At 39.4% G+C, this 16,049-nt stretch overlaps 1 protein-coding gene across 1 annotated transcript in view; it reads left to right on the top strand.

Moving 5' to 3' along the window:
* The window catches only part of CRYBG1 (crystallin beta-gamma domain containing 1), a 226,359-nt gene that overhangs the window by 206,319 nt on the left and 3,991 nt on the right, over window positions 1-16,049 (top strand). Inside the window, exons 14-21 of the mRNA XM_069598234.1 lie at window positions 4,174-4,300; window positions 4,500-4,532; window positions 5,691-5,803; window positions 6,785-6,914; window positions 9,410-9,549; window positions 10,843-10,966; window positions 11,395-11,553; window positions 14,761-14,923. Of these exons, the coding sequence (XP_069454335.1) occupies window positions 4,174-4,300; window positions 4,500-4,532; window positions 5,691-5,803; window positions 6,785-6,914; window positions 9,410-9,549; window positions 10,843-10,966; window positions 11,395-11,553; window positions 14,761-14,923 (989 nt within the window). The remainder of the gene's footprint in view (window positions 1-4,173; window positions 4,301-4,499; window positions 4,533-5,690; window positions 5,804-6,784; window positions 6,915-9,409; window positions 9,550-10,842; window positions 10,967-11,394; window positions 11,554-14,760; window positions 14,924-16,049) is intronic.

Here is a 16,049-nt window from a genome sequence, read left to right as displayed (position 1 = left end):
CAGGTGTGTTGGGTCCATTAGTCAGAGCCCAGTCATACACCCTTGCAGAGGAAGCAAAAGGATGCTGGGTGGATTCCCGTCGGGCATGTATGTAGATTATTCTGTGAGCACAGGTAGAATTACTGTGCCTGGAGCCAGTCTCTTTTTCACCCAGCCCTTGTTTACTTAAAATCTGTTTCCTTTATAAAATGTTGCTTTTATGTTTCTATTTTTAGTCGGTTCTAGTTACATTTCCAGGCTTAGGCTTTTTCTTTTCAGTTGGGTGGCAGCAGTTGGGTTTGTTACTGGGGGAAGTTGAAAGGAGGCGTGCATGTGCGCGCACACACACACGCAGCCACTTCCTTTTACATTCTGGGTTGTAGAAGTGCTTCAATTTGCCAAGGCCAGCTGCTTCCTCATATTTCACTCAGTTGATCATTAGACAAATATTTATTGAAGTCTATTATGTGCAAAGCACTGTATCCTCAAAGAAGTTATAGTATTTATATAAAACATAATTATTGCTACAAAAGATGCAAAGATTAAGTGCTCTGGGGACCTACAGCGGAGAGGAGTGAATTTCCAGCTTGGACAGAGGGAAGACTTCAGAGGAGGTAGCACGGGAGTTGAGCCCTGCAGGACAGGAAGGTTGAGATGTGCCAGCGGCACATGCGCGATAAATTCCCTGGGTGGTAAACTCATTATTAGTAACTCTGAAACCGAGAACAGCCTTCAGGAAGGGCACCCGTGAATCCAGCAGAAGAGGTTTTAGGAACTACATTTCATTTCTTGTTGAAACATCAGAAGAGTTGGCTTTACACATCCCCACTCATCACTTCCTAGTTCTTATGCTGTCCTCTTGCTTAACTAGTGAAAACTGGGCTAATTTTTTAAAAACGAGCAAAATGAAATATTTCTTGAGTCCAGATTTTTTTCAAAAAGTGTTGTTGTTTTGACTCAACAGAAGGGCAGGTTTGCACTGCTGCCCTTAAATTCTGAGCAGTGATCCCAGCAGGCTGAGATCTGTTCGTACTTGCCTACCCTCCACCCCTTCCAATCTTGTAGACAGAGAAGTGTTGATTCACATGTGCTTAAGCAAGGACAGGAAGGAGTTTTCTTCCTAACAGTTTCAGGTATAAGTTATAAATAGACTCTAGATGATAGATATACCAGAGCATCTCAGAAACGAATTTTGGATTTTTTACCCCCATATTCATGGGTGATTAATCTGGGGCTGCATCTTGGAAAGAAAACAACACTACTGTCAATTCAAGTGACATTTTAATAAATGGGTTTCCTGTTTCAACTTCAGTGAGTTAGAAAGGTTTACTTCAGTGTTGGGTGTTTTCTTTTTTTAAATAAATTTATTTTTTTAAACTGGAGGCTAATTACTTTACAATATTGTAGTGGTTTTGCCATACATTGACATGAATCTGCCACAGGTGTACACGTGTTCCCCATCCTGAACCCCCCTCCCCGCTCCCTTCCCATCCCATCCCTCTGGGTCATCCCAGTGCACCAGCTCCGAGCACCCTGTCTCATGCATCAAACCTGGACTGGGTGTTTTCCTATAAGTAATGTATTTTAGTTTTATAGGGAAGTACAGTACCCACACTTGTTAAACAAACACCAACAAAAGCACTGGCTGAAGTGTCTTTCAGAGCTTGCTCGACTTGTCTCCTGAGTTTTCTGTCTTTCCCTCCTCACTGGCTGTTTTCCTTTCAAACCTTAAAGTCAAACAGTCAAGCAAAAAGGACTCTAAGCCTCTTGACCCTCTAACCTTCTGTGCCTCTCTAACTTGCTATGGACCCAGAGCCTTGTCAGGAGAACTTTTTTGTGATATGTCTTAACCTCTTTGATTTCTTTTTAGGTCCTGGCTTTTGTAAAGTAGATTTTCTTGCTCTGTGGAAATTCCTCCTCTGTTGCAGCGTTCTGCGATCCCTCTTTTTTTTTTCTCTTCATGACTAAGCCAACGGCTGTGTGAACAGAGGCCACACACTCAGGCACCCATGAGCTGTACAGCCTTACCCTGTCAGCACTGGGATCCTGGTCAATGCCCTTACTTAAAAATGAAAATACAGACTTGTACAAAGGTTAAGGGATCTCTTTGAAGTTATCTGAAAGTTAATGTCATGACCATATTTAGAACCAGCCTCCTAATCCTTCATCTCACAGTGTTGGCGAATAGAATTTTAAAATTGCTTAATGAGCTTCTGAAGTGGGAGAGCAATATTTTCTGAAATAGACTGTGATTAGTGCTTATAGCAGTTTCTCCATTCAGATGGCCAGAAGTGAGTCCAGATGTTAGCTGTCATAACTAATTATCACTTGAGGTTTTTGCAGTGTTCTCTTTGATGGCTGTTTATTTCCAAGTAATAACTGTACTTGAGTTTTTAAGTCAAGCCCTTTAGATAAGTTATAATCTGTTCTAATCGTGAAGCATGTGAGCTGTATTAAGTAGAATAGTAAATGAAAATATACTTTACAGGGTAGGTGGCAGTTCAGGTCAAGAAATGAGACCTGATGAGCCTCAGGAGCCTTGGACAAGGGTTCATTCATCCTTGGCCACTAACTGATTGTGTCACCTTGGACAGGTCACATCCCATTCAGAACAAACAGCAACAAATAATTCCACGTGATACTTCTTACCCATCTCTGAACTTTTGAGGGCAAGAATCTTGTCTTTTTCACCTTGCGTTCCTAGTATCCCAGCACACATGGTAAATGACCTGTCTGTTAAATGAGTAATTTTTTTTCTGTGTCTTTAGGTTTTCCTTTCTGTAACGTGTGAAAAACTGTCCCTCCCTGTTACTGACTCCAAGCTCACACTGCTCGCCACACAACAGGCCAGTTAACTGACAGACAAGGCGTTAGGGCAAGGAATAGCTACTCTATTTAGAAAGCCAGCAGACCTAGAAGATGGTGGGCCATCTTTGTCCCAAAGAACCATCACCAAGTTAGAATTCAGGCTGCTTTTACTCTAAAAGGGAAGGAGGCGTGGCGGATTGCTGCAAACGTCTTGGTACTGCAACCCTTTGTTGGCAGCTATCCATGTAGGTCCAGTCACAGTGTTCCTATAAGCCTCCACAAGACAACTATACGTTTTTGTTCTAGAGATATTTATCTCTATATGAATGGGAAAGTGTTACACCTTTAAAGGTCAGAGTCTTGAGAATCAACTATGATGTATATTTCAGTGTATAAGCAACATTCCTTTACGGAGGTGCTTCACCAGCATGACTAAGCGCGGCAACAAAGCACAAAGGTTAGAGCTAAAGGAACAGATTCAATGTGGAGCCAAGTGTGTTCTCTTTTGTAGAAGAATAAATGTGATAACAGATGTAAAAAGTGTTTTGGAAAGTACTTTTGGAAAGTACCATAGGCATAAAGGTATTATTCCTTTAAGCTGTGAGAGGACCAGTGCAGAGCAGTGAATTAACTGAGGGGGAAACATTGAGCATCTCTTGAATGTAACAAAATTGAAAAACTCTTTTTCCCTTCAAGGACTGTATCTTTGGATAGGAAACAGCATCAATAAGGTGGTTTTGTTGACTTTCCTCTCTGAGTGTGGATCATTTAAAAGATAAAAAATGTGAAAACATTCCAAGAGATTGTTTCTTAGTATTCCTGAGAGTTTGCTCAGTTTTGCTTTTTATGTAGTTGTGTTATGTTGGAAATCCTGATTGAAACAAAATTTTCATTATTTAGCTATTTTATGATTATTTAAAGCATTTTTTTTTCTGTCAGCTTCCCCCGCCCACCCCCAGTGTGATTTGCTGTGTAATAAGAGACAACTTCTGTAATATCTTTCTGGAAAGATAACTTTTTGTTATCAACATTAAAGAATCCTTAGTTGTTTATTAGAAGAGTTTTTACAGGTTATTTCTTGAAAGTCCAAACTGTCTCCTTAGAATCAGAAATATAGAGAAATAATCTCATTGGAGCTTTCTCCAGGAATAGGATTTGGTAAGCAAGAACATCGAAAGGTTCATGCAAAGATATTCTTTTTCTTGCCACTTTGATTTGTCCTACAAATTATCTGCTCCTAAAAGATCAATGGAGAGCAAGAAAAATTAAGATTACTAATTAGTAAAACAAATGAAAGTTGCTCTATGATACATATTTGCCCAAATGTGTGATTTATTACAAATGTAGACTATGAACTATAATGAGTCAGTGCTTTTGTTTTTTTAGATGGGTAGCCTATGAAAATCCTGACTTCACAGGAGAACAGTACATACTGGATAAAGGTTTCTATACCAGCTTCGAGGACTGGGGAGGCAAAAACTGTAAGATCTCCTCTGTTCAACCCATATGTTTGGTAAGGAGTTATATTTTTCTATGAGAACAGTTGCCTGAATTTTGGATTACATTAATGTGTGCGTCTGGTTCATGAAACATTTTATTATAGAAACTATCCTGAGGTTATTTTTAATGGTAATTGTTAATGATCTAGAGAAAAAACTTTCAAGATGTCTACCCTACTCATTTCCTTTTCTTTTCTCTCTAAAAATTCTTAGGATTCTTTCACTGGCCCAAGGAGACGAAATCAGGTAATTTAACAAATTCTCTGTTTTTAATAATTAGAAACCTTCCATTGAAAAGCTGAATTTATGTGTAAAACATAATACATTTAGGGACATATTGTTAGTTTTACCCATTTTTTATGCCTGAAAGCATAACTGTATTTTAAAATTAGATTTAAGTTTACAGTAAGGCTTAATTAGGGGTCTTCCCAGGTGGCTCAGTGGTAAAGAATCTGCCTGCCAGTGCAAGAGATGCAGGGAGTTGGGTTTGATCCCTGGGTTGGGAAGATCTCTTGGAGGAGGAAATGGCACCCCACTCCAATATTCTTGCCTGGAAAATCGCATGGACAGAGAAGCCTGATGGGCTACAGTCCATAGGGTCAGAAAGAGTCAGACATGACTGAGCAACTGATCACGCAAGGCTTAATTGATAACACTGACCTATATCTAAATACTTCTTATAAAATGTTTTTATATGTAAAGTTAAATTTTATATCATTACAGTGGATTATTTATATTAATGTACTGGGATTAGTATTTCAAACAATAGCATATAGTTATTGTGGTAAGCAATAAAATATATTTTCATATTTGCTGTGTCTGCATTAGACATTTTATATGGCTTCTTTTACATGGTCTCTCACTTAAGCCTTTGGAGTGCTGACTCTCTACATCAACTGAAGTGTTAATTTCCTTATTTAAGACTTTTTAATGTAAGTGTTCAGACAGCCATAATTACAGAGTCACAAACGCGACTGTAGCCTCCTTTATTGGCATACACAGAGTCTAACAAGTCAGCAGGTGACTTCCACTGAGGGAGGAAAACTGTACTACATGTTTCCAAAATATAGTTTCTTATAAATGTTAGACCTGTCAACAATTACTTTTGGCCACAATAAAGCTTTAAAATGCCTCACAGCTTGTTAGGACAGGGTAGGATGTTCTGTAGAAAGCTGCCTCTCTTGTTGGACTGTCCTTTGATGACTCTGAATTAAACAGTCGTGAATGGTGCAGTCAAAATACTTCTAATTAATCATTAATATAGATACAGAAAATTAAAGGATTTATAAAATTCACACCAGTTTACTGTAACAAAAGTTAATAGGCCATGTTTGGTCATTTCAAAGGCTGAATGACTATATTTAGGAATATAATTTTACTTGTTTCTGTTTACTTTTTTCAAAGATTCACCTGTTTTCGGAACCACACTTTCAAGGTTGCAGTCAATGTTTTGGAGAAACAATAAGTCAAATTGATGATTCATTCTCTACGAAGTCTTGTAGAGTTTTAGGAGGCAGGTAAGCAAAACAGTGGACTGGAAGAGCCCAATCAGTGTGGGAAACAGGATTCATACCAGCACATAAATATACCTGTAGATGCTTGGCACTATAAAACCACCAAATAGTGAGTACTGAAGTATACTTTAGAGCACTGGGTGCTGGACATCAGAGGACACAGGCATCAATCAGTGTGGGCGGGAGAAGTTCAACATCATCCCCTCGTTGTGCAGTGGGATTGGGACCAGGTTCTTAGCACTGTAGGTCTCTCCTGTCATCTGTCAAGGGATTCTAGGTCATCTCCAAGGCTCATCCCAAGGTATATTTGTTTACAGGTGGGTAGGAGGAGGGTAGACATTCTGAATGTTAGGCAAGTGCATGGCTGGACTGGAGTGCTGATGAGGGGCACACCAGAGGGTGGTCTCTGTATTTGGGGAAGGGGAAGTGACTTTGGACAGGGAGGGTGGACTCAGATGATGACTTCCCTCAGCATGTGAGCTTAGACAGACACCACAGGATACACAAGACGGGACAAACAAGGAGTCCAAGCCAGGAGATGGGATCAGGAAGCCTTTAGAGCAATCTATGCAAAAGGTGATGAAGAATTAAGTCAAATAATAATAATAGTGTTAGTAATGCCTTTAATCATACACTGAGGATTAGTGTATGAGAAGCTTCAAGGGCTTGGCAAAACCACCTTGGCCTGTAGTAGAATGGTGGCACCAAGAGAGGAGCAAGGAATGCTGGAAGGTGGAAAGGGGAAAGCATGAATCACTTCATGGAGAAAAACAAATTTATTTCCCAAATGCAAAGTTGCTATGATTATTCATTTGCTACAAGATGAAATGCAGTAAATATATCCAGATATTTTTGAAGAGAAAACCCCATTAGCCATAAGAAGCATTGTGTTTACTGAATGGCAGGTTACCTCTAAAAATCAGACTTCTAGACCAGGAAGACTCAGATTATACACTGTACATGTGTGTGGTTTTCCCTTTGTAGCTGGGTTGCATACGATGGAGAAAACTTCTCTGGTAATCAGTATGTGTTGGAGGAAGGCCACTATCCTTCGCTGTCTGCAATGGGATGCCAACCTGGAGCAACTTTCAAGTCTCTTCGTTTTATAGATGTTGTAAGTACATCAGGGTGAATACAGCGCTAACAGAGATACAAAGCTGAGTCAGAGCAAGGGCACCAGCAGGTAGACGTTCTCATGGACAATTTGAGGCAGAAAAAAATAATTACATAGTCTCTTTGAAGATCTTTTAAATGTAAATTGGTTTCATTTGCTGTTTTCTCAGACTTGAGGAGCAGGCAGTGTTGGGTCAGTCCTGGTGCACTCTCATGAGCTAGTTCAAGGCCCTCTGGCTTGTTTTTCCATTTCATACCTGACCCCTATGTCTATACTATTCCCTTTACAGGCACCCATTCTAATGTGTTTGGGGTACAGCTTAGATATTCTTATAAAATGTATGTTTTATAAAAATATGTATAAAGGCTTTTATTTTATATGCAGTATTATGCTATAGTTCTCATTGTGTTATAAACATAACTACTTACATTAAAAATGTTTGAGTCATCCATTATGCTGTATGTACATCTAGAGTCTAATGTGTGTACATGATGTAATATGTACATAGAATATGTAGTCAATAACCAGATGTACATACAGCATAATGGATCACCCTGAGAGGGAGTCTTTGGGGAACATAGATTACAGGGGAATTTACTGGATTTCATGTGCACGAGTATGCAATTTCACTAAGTACTACCCAATTCCACCACTTTACATTGTGGCCGGCAGTGCGTGTGGGTTCCTATTTCCGGTATCATTGTGATTACTGAGTATTCTGACATTCTAACTTTTGTCACTTTGAAAGAATGGGGTAGACAGTATTATCTCATTGTTAGTTACTAGTCACTTGGGTTTCTGCTCAGTGAATTGCCTACTTATATCTTTTTCCCAGCTCTTTAGTTTTCTGTCATTATTGATTTGCAGAAATTCCTTATAGTTTTAAAATCTATTTATTCTGTTTTAGAGATTTGTAATCAAATTACTTCCCCCAGTTTATCATGTATGTCTAATCCAGATTATAGTGCACCTTTTTGACCAGAAATCTTTAATTCTGACACAAAGCAATATTCAGTAGAACAAAACTATAAGATAATGTTCAGATGTTTAAAGTCTGGGGTCTGACAGTTTGGGAAACATGTTAGTATTTGGTAGCTGATAAAAAGCTTGCAGTTGGTGATTTTAGTGTTAAAGGTAGAAAGAACATATGTGTGAGTTGGCTTTTTCTCATCTCCTCCTGCCCTTTCATATAACAAAAATGTTGACCTTTCTTGAGATGTGAAAATAGTAGCAGTGGAATATGGGATGATGTGGTAAGATTCATTAACTTACAAATAACAAAAAACCTAAAAACTGGATATTTAACCTGCCTGGAGTTCTAAGAGCTACCTACAGATATTGTTAAAAATAATAAACCCACTTCAGATGTAAAGCTTTCAAATGTTTTCCTTCAGCCAGAACTTAGTACATATATGCTCACATAATTTTTGGCACTGATATTCTTTTAAGTTTTGATTATGAGGAAATGTACATTTTACACCTACTAAGAACATATGTTTTAACTGTGACATAATCAAAATCGTTAGGTGGCTGTCACTAAATTAGAGTGCTTGGTATGTTTTGGCATGCCATCTCAGACAAAAGTGCAGTGACAGTACAAAGGAGTAATACTGCTACAGTTTTCCTTCTAAGTTTTACATAATGCAAGACCATACAGACCACCTCTGCACAGATCTGTTCTGTTTATTGGTCTTTCTACACATCAAGGCACAGCACATAAACGAAGCAGTAAGATACCACACCCTTGGCACAAAACTTTTAAGCTGGAGAATTTTTGATGTATCGTTTTATGATTTTAGGATTATTATCACTGGAGCTTAGTCTAGGGTCATAAAGATCTGTGATTTGAAAAACAAGCATCAACAGCCAACTTTTCTGAAAATCAGTGGACTTCTGTGCTGTTGTCCTTTTTAAGTGATCATCTGAACATGGGGCTCCCATCTTGTTTTTTCCTTCTTCCTAACAATTATTCCTACAGGAAAGTTTGGCAGCATACAGAATCACTGTCTCATTGACAGTTAAAAAAACACCACCAAAAGACATTTGAAAATGCATGTAAGTGGAAGGCTCCTTCATCAGGCCAAGTTGCCACTCAACCCCAAAGATCACTATAGCCCCCAGCCTCTCACCATTTATATCTCCTTGGCTTTCTAGCTCCTCCTAATCTCAACAAAGAACAGCCAAGTTGAAAATAAACTCCATTAGAATTGACAGTCCAGGTGCACACAGCTGTTTCTTTATGCCTGGGCTGTCTTCCCCACTTTAGAACGCTTTACAGTCACCTGCCTTTTTCTACAAGGGGAAGCTTTCTGGCCTCCATTTTTCTTCTCTCTAGCTCCTGAGCACATAAACACCCAGACTTTCTGGGAAAGGGAACTTACGAGCCATCAACCTGGCCAGATCTTGTGCTTTGTCTTTGAAACAAGATGATTTTCACATGAGCTCAAGTTACCATCAAGGGGGAGTAATAAAACATTATTTTTGTTCCTAAATAGGAATTTTCTGAGCCAACAATTATTCTTTTTGAAAGAGAAGACTTCAAAGGAAAAAAGATTGAATTTAATACCGAAATAGTTAATCTCCGATCCCTAGGATTCAACACGCACATACGCTCTGTCCAGGTGATTGGTGGCATGTAAGTGAGTTACCTATTTGTTTATTCAGTAGACTTTAAAAATTAAGTTTGATCATATTTCTTTTCTATGTCACCTTAACCAAACTGATGTATAATCCCTTATTTTCTGTAAGGGTTAGTATTTATGCTCCTTCATAGTATACTTTCCCCATTTGGAAAAGCCATGTGTGTGGCATCATCTCTTCATTCAGATTTTCAGTTGACTTAAGGTAAGAACTTTAACATTTCTCGAAGTTCCTAGGTGAATACTGTAATAAATTATTGAGTATTTTTTTTAGCAAGTAGGAAAAAAAACAAACTGATTTTGCTTACTCCTTTGAAAGACCAAGTCATTTAATTTTAGAGTAAGGGTTGAGATTTTCCTTCAGCCAGGAGTGACCAACAGATGCTATATGCTAAACGATTAAAGGTCAACACGGAGAAGATTTTTCTCAGCTTCGAATAATTCTGAAATTAAGACATAAAAAATGAACACAGACTATCAGTGTAATATGTTTTTAAGAAGGTGTTTTTCGTTCACTCGCCAAAACAATAGGTATGGTCTGAAGGCATCCAACACTGGAGTGGACTATGGCTATTTAAAAAACAAATTCAGGTTATTAGGGTGGTAGAGTTGTACGTGACATTCTTCCCCAACAGGTTTAAATTAGTATTTTGTTTTTATGATAAAATGGCTAAGATGATAACATTTTAGAGTTCCGGGATTAGAAACAGAGAACATTCCTCCTTGATATATAATACATCGACCCAAGAGGAAGGTTGCTTGCCCGCTGGTCTGTGCTGGAACCCGTACTCCATGTGTGCGTATCACAGCACTCCTGGGTGGAGCAGACCTGAGCAGGTCTTTAGCAGTTTTCTGGACTGAGGAAGATTATTCTCATTTTGAACAAAATTTTATTATTTATTTTTATCTAACCCTTATAGAACACTTACTATGTATACGAACTTTACAAGTATTAATCATTTAAAGCTCACAGGAAGTACTGGGCTGTCCTGCTAAAAGACTAGCTTTAGCTCATTGCCTTACTGGAAAAAAACCCTACCGACTTCTCTTTAAGAGTGGAACTTTGGGGCATAAATACTCATGTACCATGAATTTGTTTTGTCAAGAAATGGGTGCCGTAACTGTTTTTGAAAATAAGGTAGTTTCCTTTTTTAAAAAAAACCTCCAATGTATATTTGAAGTATTATATAAAAGCTCAGCCTAAAAATCGAAACATTCTGAAATACAATTGAAGCTCATTGTCAAATAGACATTGCCACTTACTGCAGTCGTCTCCTTTTGTTTTCCAGATGGGTTACTTACGAATATGGCAATTACAGGGGCCGACAGTTCCTACTGTCACCAGCAGAAGTACCTAAGTGGTATGAATTCAGTGGCTGTCACCAAATAGGTTCTCTACGACCTTTTGTTCAGGTATTTTCTTCTTGTGGGTGTTTCGAATAGACTTTTCTCTGAAATTTTTTTGGTACATATATTTAACTTTTTAGTTTCAATTAGTTTGAAATTGGCTTCTCTCCCACCCCACCCCCTGAGAATTTCTGAATTTGGGCTATGTTTCTGGTGCTAAAAAGGTTATGACTGCTTCAGAAATGTTATTACATCCGACATCAAAACGTGGTATGTCCCAAGCCCTGGCTTGTCCATAGGCAGCTCCCAGCCCCAGGCACTCTGAAATTCTGTCAATCTCTCTTCATTGAGAAAATCCTAAAGCCTCTGAAACTCTGACACAGCCGTTATTCCTAATCCAGCCTCATTCTGGATTCTGCCTCTGCTGTTGATGCTGTTCAGTGCTTCTAAAATACAACGTGTCAGTGACTATTGCTTGGGTTCTTATCTTCTAGAAACGAATTTATTTTAGACTTCGAAACAAAGCAACAGGGTTATTCATGTCAACCAATGGAAACCTAGAGGATCTGAAGCTTCTCAGAATACAGGTCATGGAGGATGTCGGTGCTGACGACCAGATCTGGATTTATCAAGAAGGATGCATCAAATGCAGGGTGAGATTTGGGGCTAGACAAGGGTCTGTAAGGGCGTCTCTCTTCAAGTAGATGCTACTTCACAATTTCTAGAGCTCTTTTGGAAATAAGTTGGAACGTTTTTCATGAAAACACTTCTTAGCTCTGATAGAAATAGTCAAGGAATCTAAAAAGGAAGTAAATCTAACACTGATCCAAGAAACAACTTTATACTTGATTTTTATACAGAAATGGAAAGGAAAAAGGAAGTGTCTGTTACTCTCCCATTTTTCTTTCACCTTCTTGTTACAGAAATAAACTTCTAAGCCTCATCACTATCAACACAGATCTCTCTTGGTCTGCATTTTGAAGGACCCCATAGACTAGGTGAAGAGTGAAGAGATACCACCCTGTGTACCACACACTCCGTTTCCTAGTTGTCATGCCTTATAATTTCCCTCCTATTTCTCCCACCATAATGCATGTTTAAATGCTGAGCAGAGTAAGATTTATGAGAGAACTCATGCTTCTATTGTAGATAATCTTTTTAACTCTTTGATTTTATGGGCTTGACTGTTTGCTCCTGAATTTTTTTTTTTTAATACTGGTGCCCATGAGTCAGCAGGTAGCATACAGCCTTGTGAAAGGAAGACAGCTTGTTAACTAGGTCTGCTGTGCTTGAGGAAGAATCATCCTTTCTGTAAATAGACGTATACCCTTTAGACGTTTAGAAAAGAGCACAAGAAACAGAAGCAACTAATACAGAGGCACTGAAAAAGCCAGGGAACATTTCATGCAAAGATGAGCTCGATAAAGGACAGAAATGGTATGGACCTAACAGAAGCAGAAGATATTAAGAAGAGGTGGCAAGAATACACAGAAGAACTGTACAAAATAGATCTTCATGACCCACATAATCATGATGGTGTGATCACTCACCTGGACCCAGACATCCTAGAATGTGAAGTCAGATGGGCCTTAGGAAGCATCACTACAAACAAAGCTAGTGGAGGTGGTAGAATTCCAGTTGAGCTATTTCAAATCCTAAAAGATGATGCTGTGAAAGTGCTGCACTCATTATGCCAGCAAATTTGGAAAACTCAGCAGTGGCCACAGGACTGGAAGAGGTCAGTTTTCATTCCAATTCCAAAGAAAGGCAATGCCAAAGAATGCTCAAACTACCGCACAATTGCACTCATCTCACACGCTAGTAAAGTAATGCTCAAAATTCTCCAAGCCAGGCTTCAACAGTACGTGAACCATGAACTTCCAGATGTTCAAGCTGGTTTTAGAAAAGGCAGAGGAACCAGAGATCAAATTGCCAATATCCACTGGATTATCAAAAAAGCAAGAGAGTTCCAGAAAAACATCTATTTCTGCTTTATTGACTATGCCAAAGCCTTTGACTGTGTGGATCACCACAAACTGGAAAATTCTTAAACAGATGGGAATACCAGACCACCTGACCTGCCTCCTGAGAAATCTGTATGCAGGTCAGGAAGCAACAGTTAGAACTGGACATGGAACAACAGACTGGTTCCAAATAGGCAAAGGAGTACGTCAAGGCTGTATATTGTCAACTGCTTATTTAACTTATATGCAGAGTACATCATGAGAAACGCTGGACTGGATGAAGCATAAGCTGGAATCAAGATTGCTGGGAGAAATATCAATAACCTCAGATATGCAGATGACACCACCCTGATGGCAGAAAGAAAAGAAGAACTAAAGAGCCTCTTGATGAAAGTGAAAGAGGAGAGTGAAAAAGTTGGCTTAAAGCTCAACATTCAGAAAACTAAGATCATGGCATCTGGTCCCATCACTTCATGGCAAATAGATGGGGAAACAATAGCATCTCCAAAATTACTGCAAATGGTGACTGCAGCCATGAAATTAAAAGATGCTTACTCCTTGGAAGAAAAGTTATGACCAACCTAGACAGCATATTAAAAAGCAGAGACATTACTTTGCCAACAAAGGTCTGTCTAGTCAAGGCTATGGTTTTTCCAGTAGTCATGTATGGATGTGAGTTGGACTATAAAGAAAGCTGAGCACCAAATAATTGATGCTTTTGAACTGTGGTGTTGGAGAAGACTCTTGAGAGTCCCTTGGAGTGCAAGGAGATCCAACCAGTCCATCCTAAAGGAAATCAGTCCTGAATATTCATTGGAAGGACTGATGTTGAAGCTGAAAGTCCAGTACTTTGGCCACCTACTTTGAAGAAATGACTCATTTGAAAAGATCGTGATTCTTGGAAAGATTGAAGGTGGGAGAAGGGGACGACAGAGGATGAGATGGTTGGATGGCATCACCGATGTGATGGACAGGGAGGCCTGGTGTGCTGCAGTCCATGGGGTCAGAGAGTCAGATATGACTGAGCGACTGAACTAAAAAAGCCAACTTCTGTCTGTGAATTATCTTAATTCAAGGAAATGGTATCTTTCAGCAGTTATTTTTAATGAACATTTCAGTGATATTATTTAACTTTGAATTCAGTAGTTCAGTGAGAAAAAGTATACTAGATTATCAGAATCCTTTTATCTCAACATAGAATAGTACACTTTTCAAAAGCATTTTCTACATCAACTTGTGTGAATGTCATATGAATATGGCTATCATACCTTGTCTATATGTTAAAGGTAGATTCACTTCATAGAAGAATCCATTAGATTTTTGCATTGGAACACACTCTTTATAGTTGGATAGCATGCCTTTTGAAGAAAATTTTAGACATTTCTCATGAAGGAACACAAGAGAATAAATGGAATTCCAAGTTTTTAAAATGATAAAATGCCCTTTTGGCAACTTCAATGCCACAACAACCTTCAAAATTAGAGATACAGTCATATGCTGGAAGGCTCAGGCTGAGCTGAGCATGGTAGATACGTCAGAGAGGATTTAGCTACAGACCCAGAAGCAGATCAGTCCTTTGTAGGGGGGAGAAGTAAACGATGGGCACTGTTCTGAGGCTTCCCTTACTAATAAACCAGAGGACCTCACAAAGGGCTTAAGTCTCCCCTTACAAAGGACAAAAACTGAGAACTTTCCATTACTGATGTCATCCGAAACGAAGGGCATAAATATTTGTTTGATCCCAGTTACCATGACTAAAAGCTGAAATGCTCGTGTGTAAATGAAGCTGGGAACTAAGGTGAGTTTAAAAGTCAGCTTACCCAGGGGACTGCTTACGGGGGTGCCTGAATGTGTGTCCCTCCATGTGTAAGATGCCGTGTCCTTTCTGCTGAGCAGATAGCAGAGGACTGCTGCCTGACTATCGTGGGGAGCCTCGTAACCGCTGGCTCGAAGCTGGGCCTGGCGCTCGAGCAGAACGCTGACAGTCAGTTCTGGAGCATGAAGCCCGACGGCAGGATCTACAGCAAGCTTAAGCCAAATTTAGTTTTAGATATCAAAGGTAAGGATTGTTTTCCCTATCTACCTTGTGTCTTTCTTTAGTTAACTAAGAAGCTCTACTTTTGAAATCGGGAGCACTATTAATAGTAAGTGATCCCTTACGCTGTGCCAGCCTCAGTGCTAAATAAACACGTCATCTCATGTGATCTTCACAGCAGCCCTACGAGGCCTGTGTTATCCCTCCTCTCCCCATTTTATAGCCCCTCAGAACTGAGGTTCAGAGGGGTGAGTCAGTTTCGCCACACCCACAGCGCTGAGGTGGAATCTGGACGTGGGGTGACTTTAAACCATTTATTACAACAGACTAAAAATCACAAGTTAAAAGGCTCAGTCTGTATAGCTGATGACGCTCATGTACATGCATGTAACCTAAAATCTAAGACTGAAAAGGAACTAAACAACAAACACAGCCAAAGAGATTTCAACTGAACATTTGTTCAGTGAAGTTACTCCGGAGTGAACTGATTGATGGTGCTTGGAGAAGACCAAATACGTTTACTTAGGCAAGTGGTTTCCCAACTTTATCTGCATCAGAGTCTCCTGGAGGGGCTGTTGAAACACAGATTGCTGGTCCCCTGCCCTCAGAGGCCCTGATTCAGGAGGTCTGGGGCAGAGCCCTGCATGTCTGACAGGGAGGACTACTGATGATAATTTTTAAATAAAGAAAAATTACCAAATGTAGACATGGGAATTTAGTAAACTCTTGTTGCTGTTGACAAGCAAATGAAGACAGTGCATTTTATTTGTGTCATATGGGGTAATTTTGCTTTAAATTATTAAGAGACTTTCTACTCCATATCAGGGAACCAGTGTGGTGATGTTTGTAAATTTAGTGGAACTGTATAACACACACACAGTTTTAAATTATGGCTAGAAAGTTGGCTCAGTTTTACTTGAGTCAAGGCTCTAGACCAAAGATGTCATTAAAAATTGATACAGGATTAAAGAAATAGCTTGTAACTTTTTAAACTAACTTGTGGAAAATGGAGAATAAGCTTGAACATTCCCATCAGGGGCTTTGGTGGCCATTGATTCTGATCTGCGGGTGGGGAGAGTGTTCAAGCCACCTCACAATGGGGTCTGAGGTCACAGAGACTCAGAGGAGCCAAAGGTTCTCAGAGGCAAAC

The sequence above is a fragment of the Ovis canadensis genome, chromosome 8 (assembly GCF_042477335.2).
Source record: "Ovis canadensis isolate MfBH-ARS-UI-01 breed Bighorn chromosome 8, ARS-UI_OviCan_v2, whole genome shotgun sequence".
Classification (NCBI taxonomy): Eukaryota; Metazoa; Chordata; class Mammalia; order Artiodactyla; family Bovidae; genus Ovis; species Ovis canadensis.
This window is presented reverse-complemented; position numbering and strand designations above follow the sequence as displayed.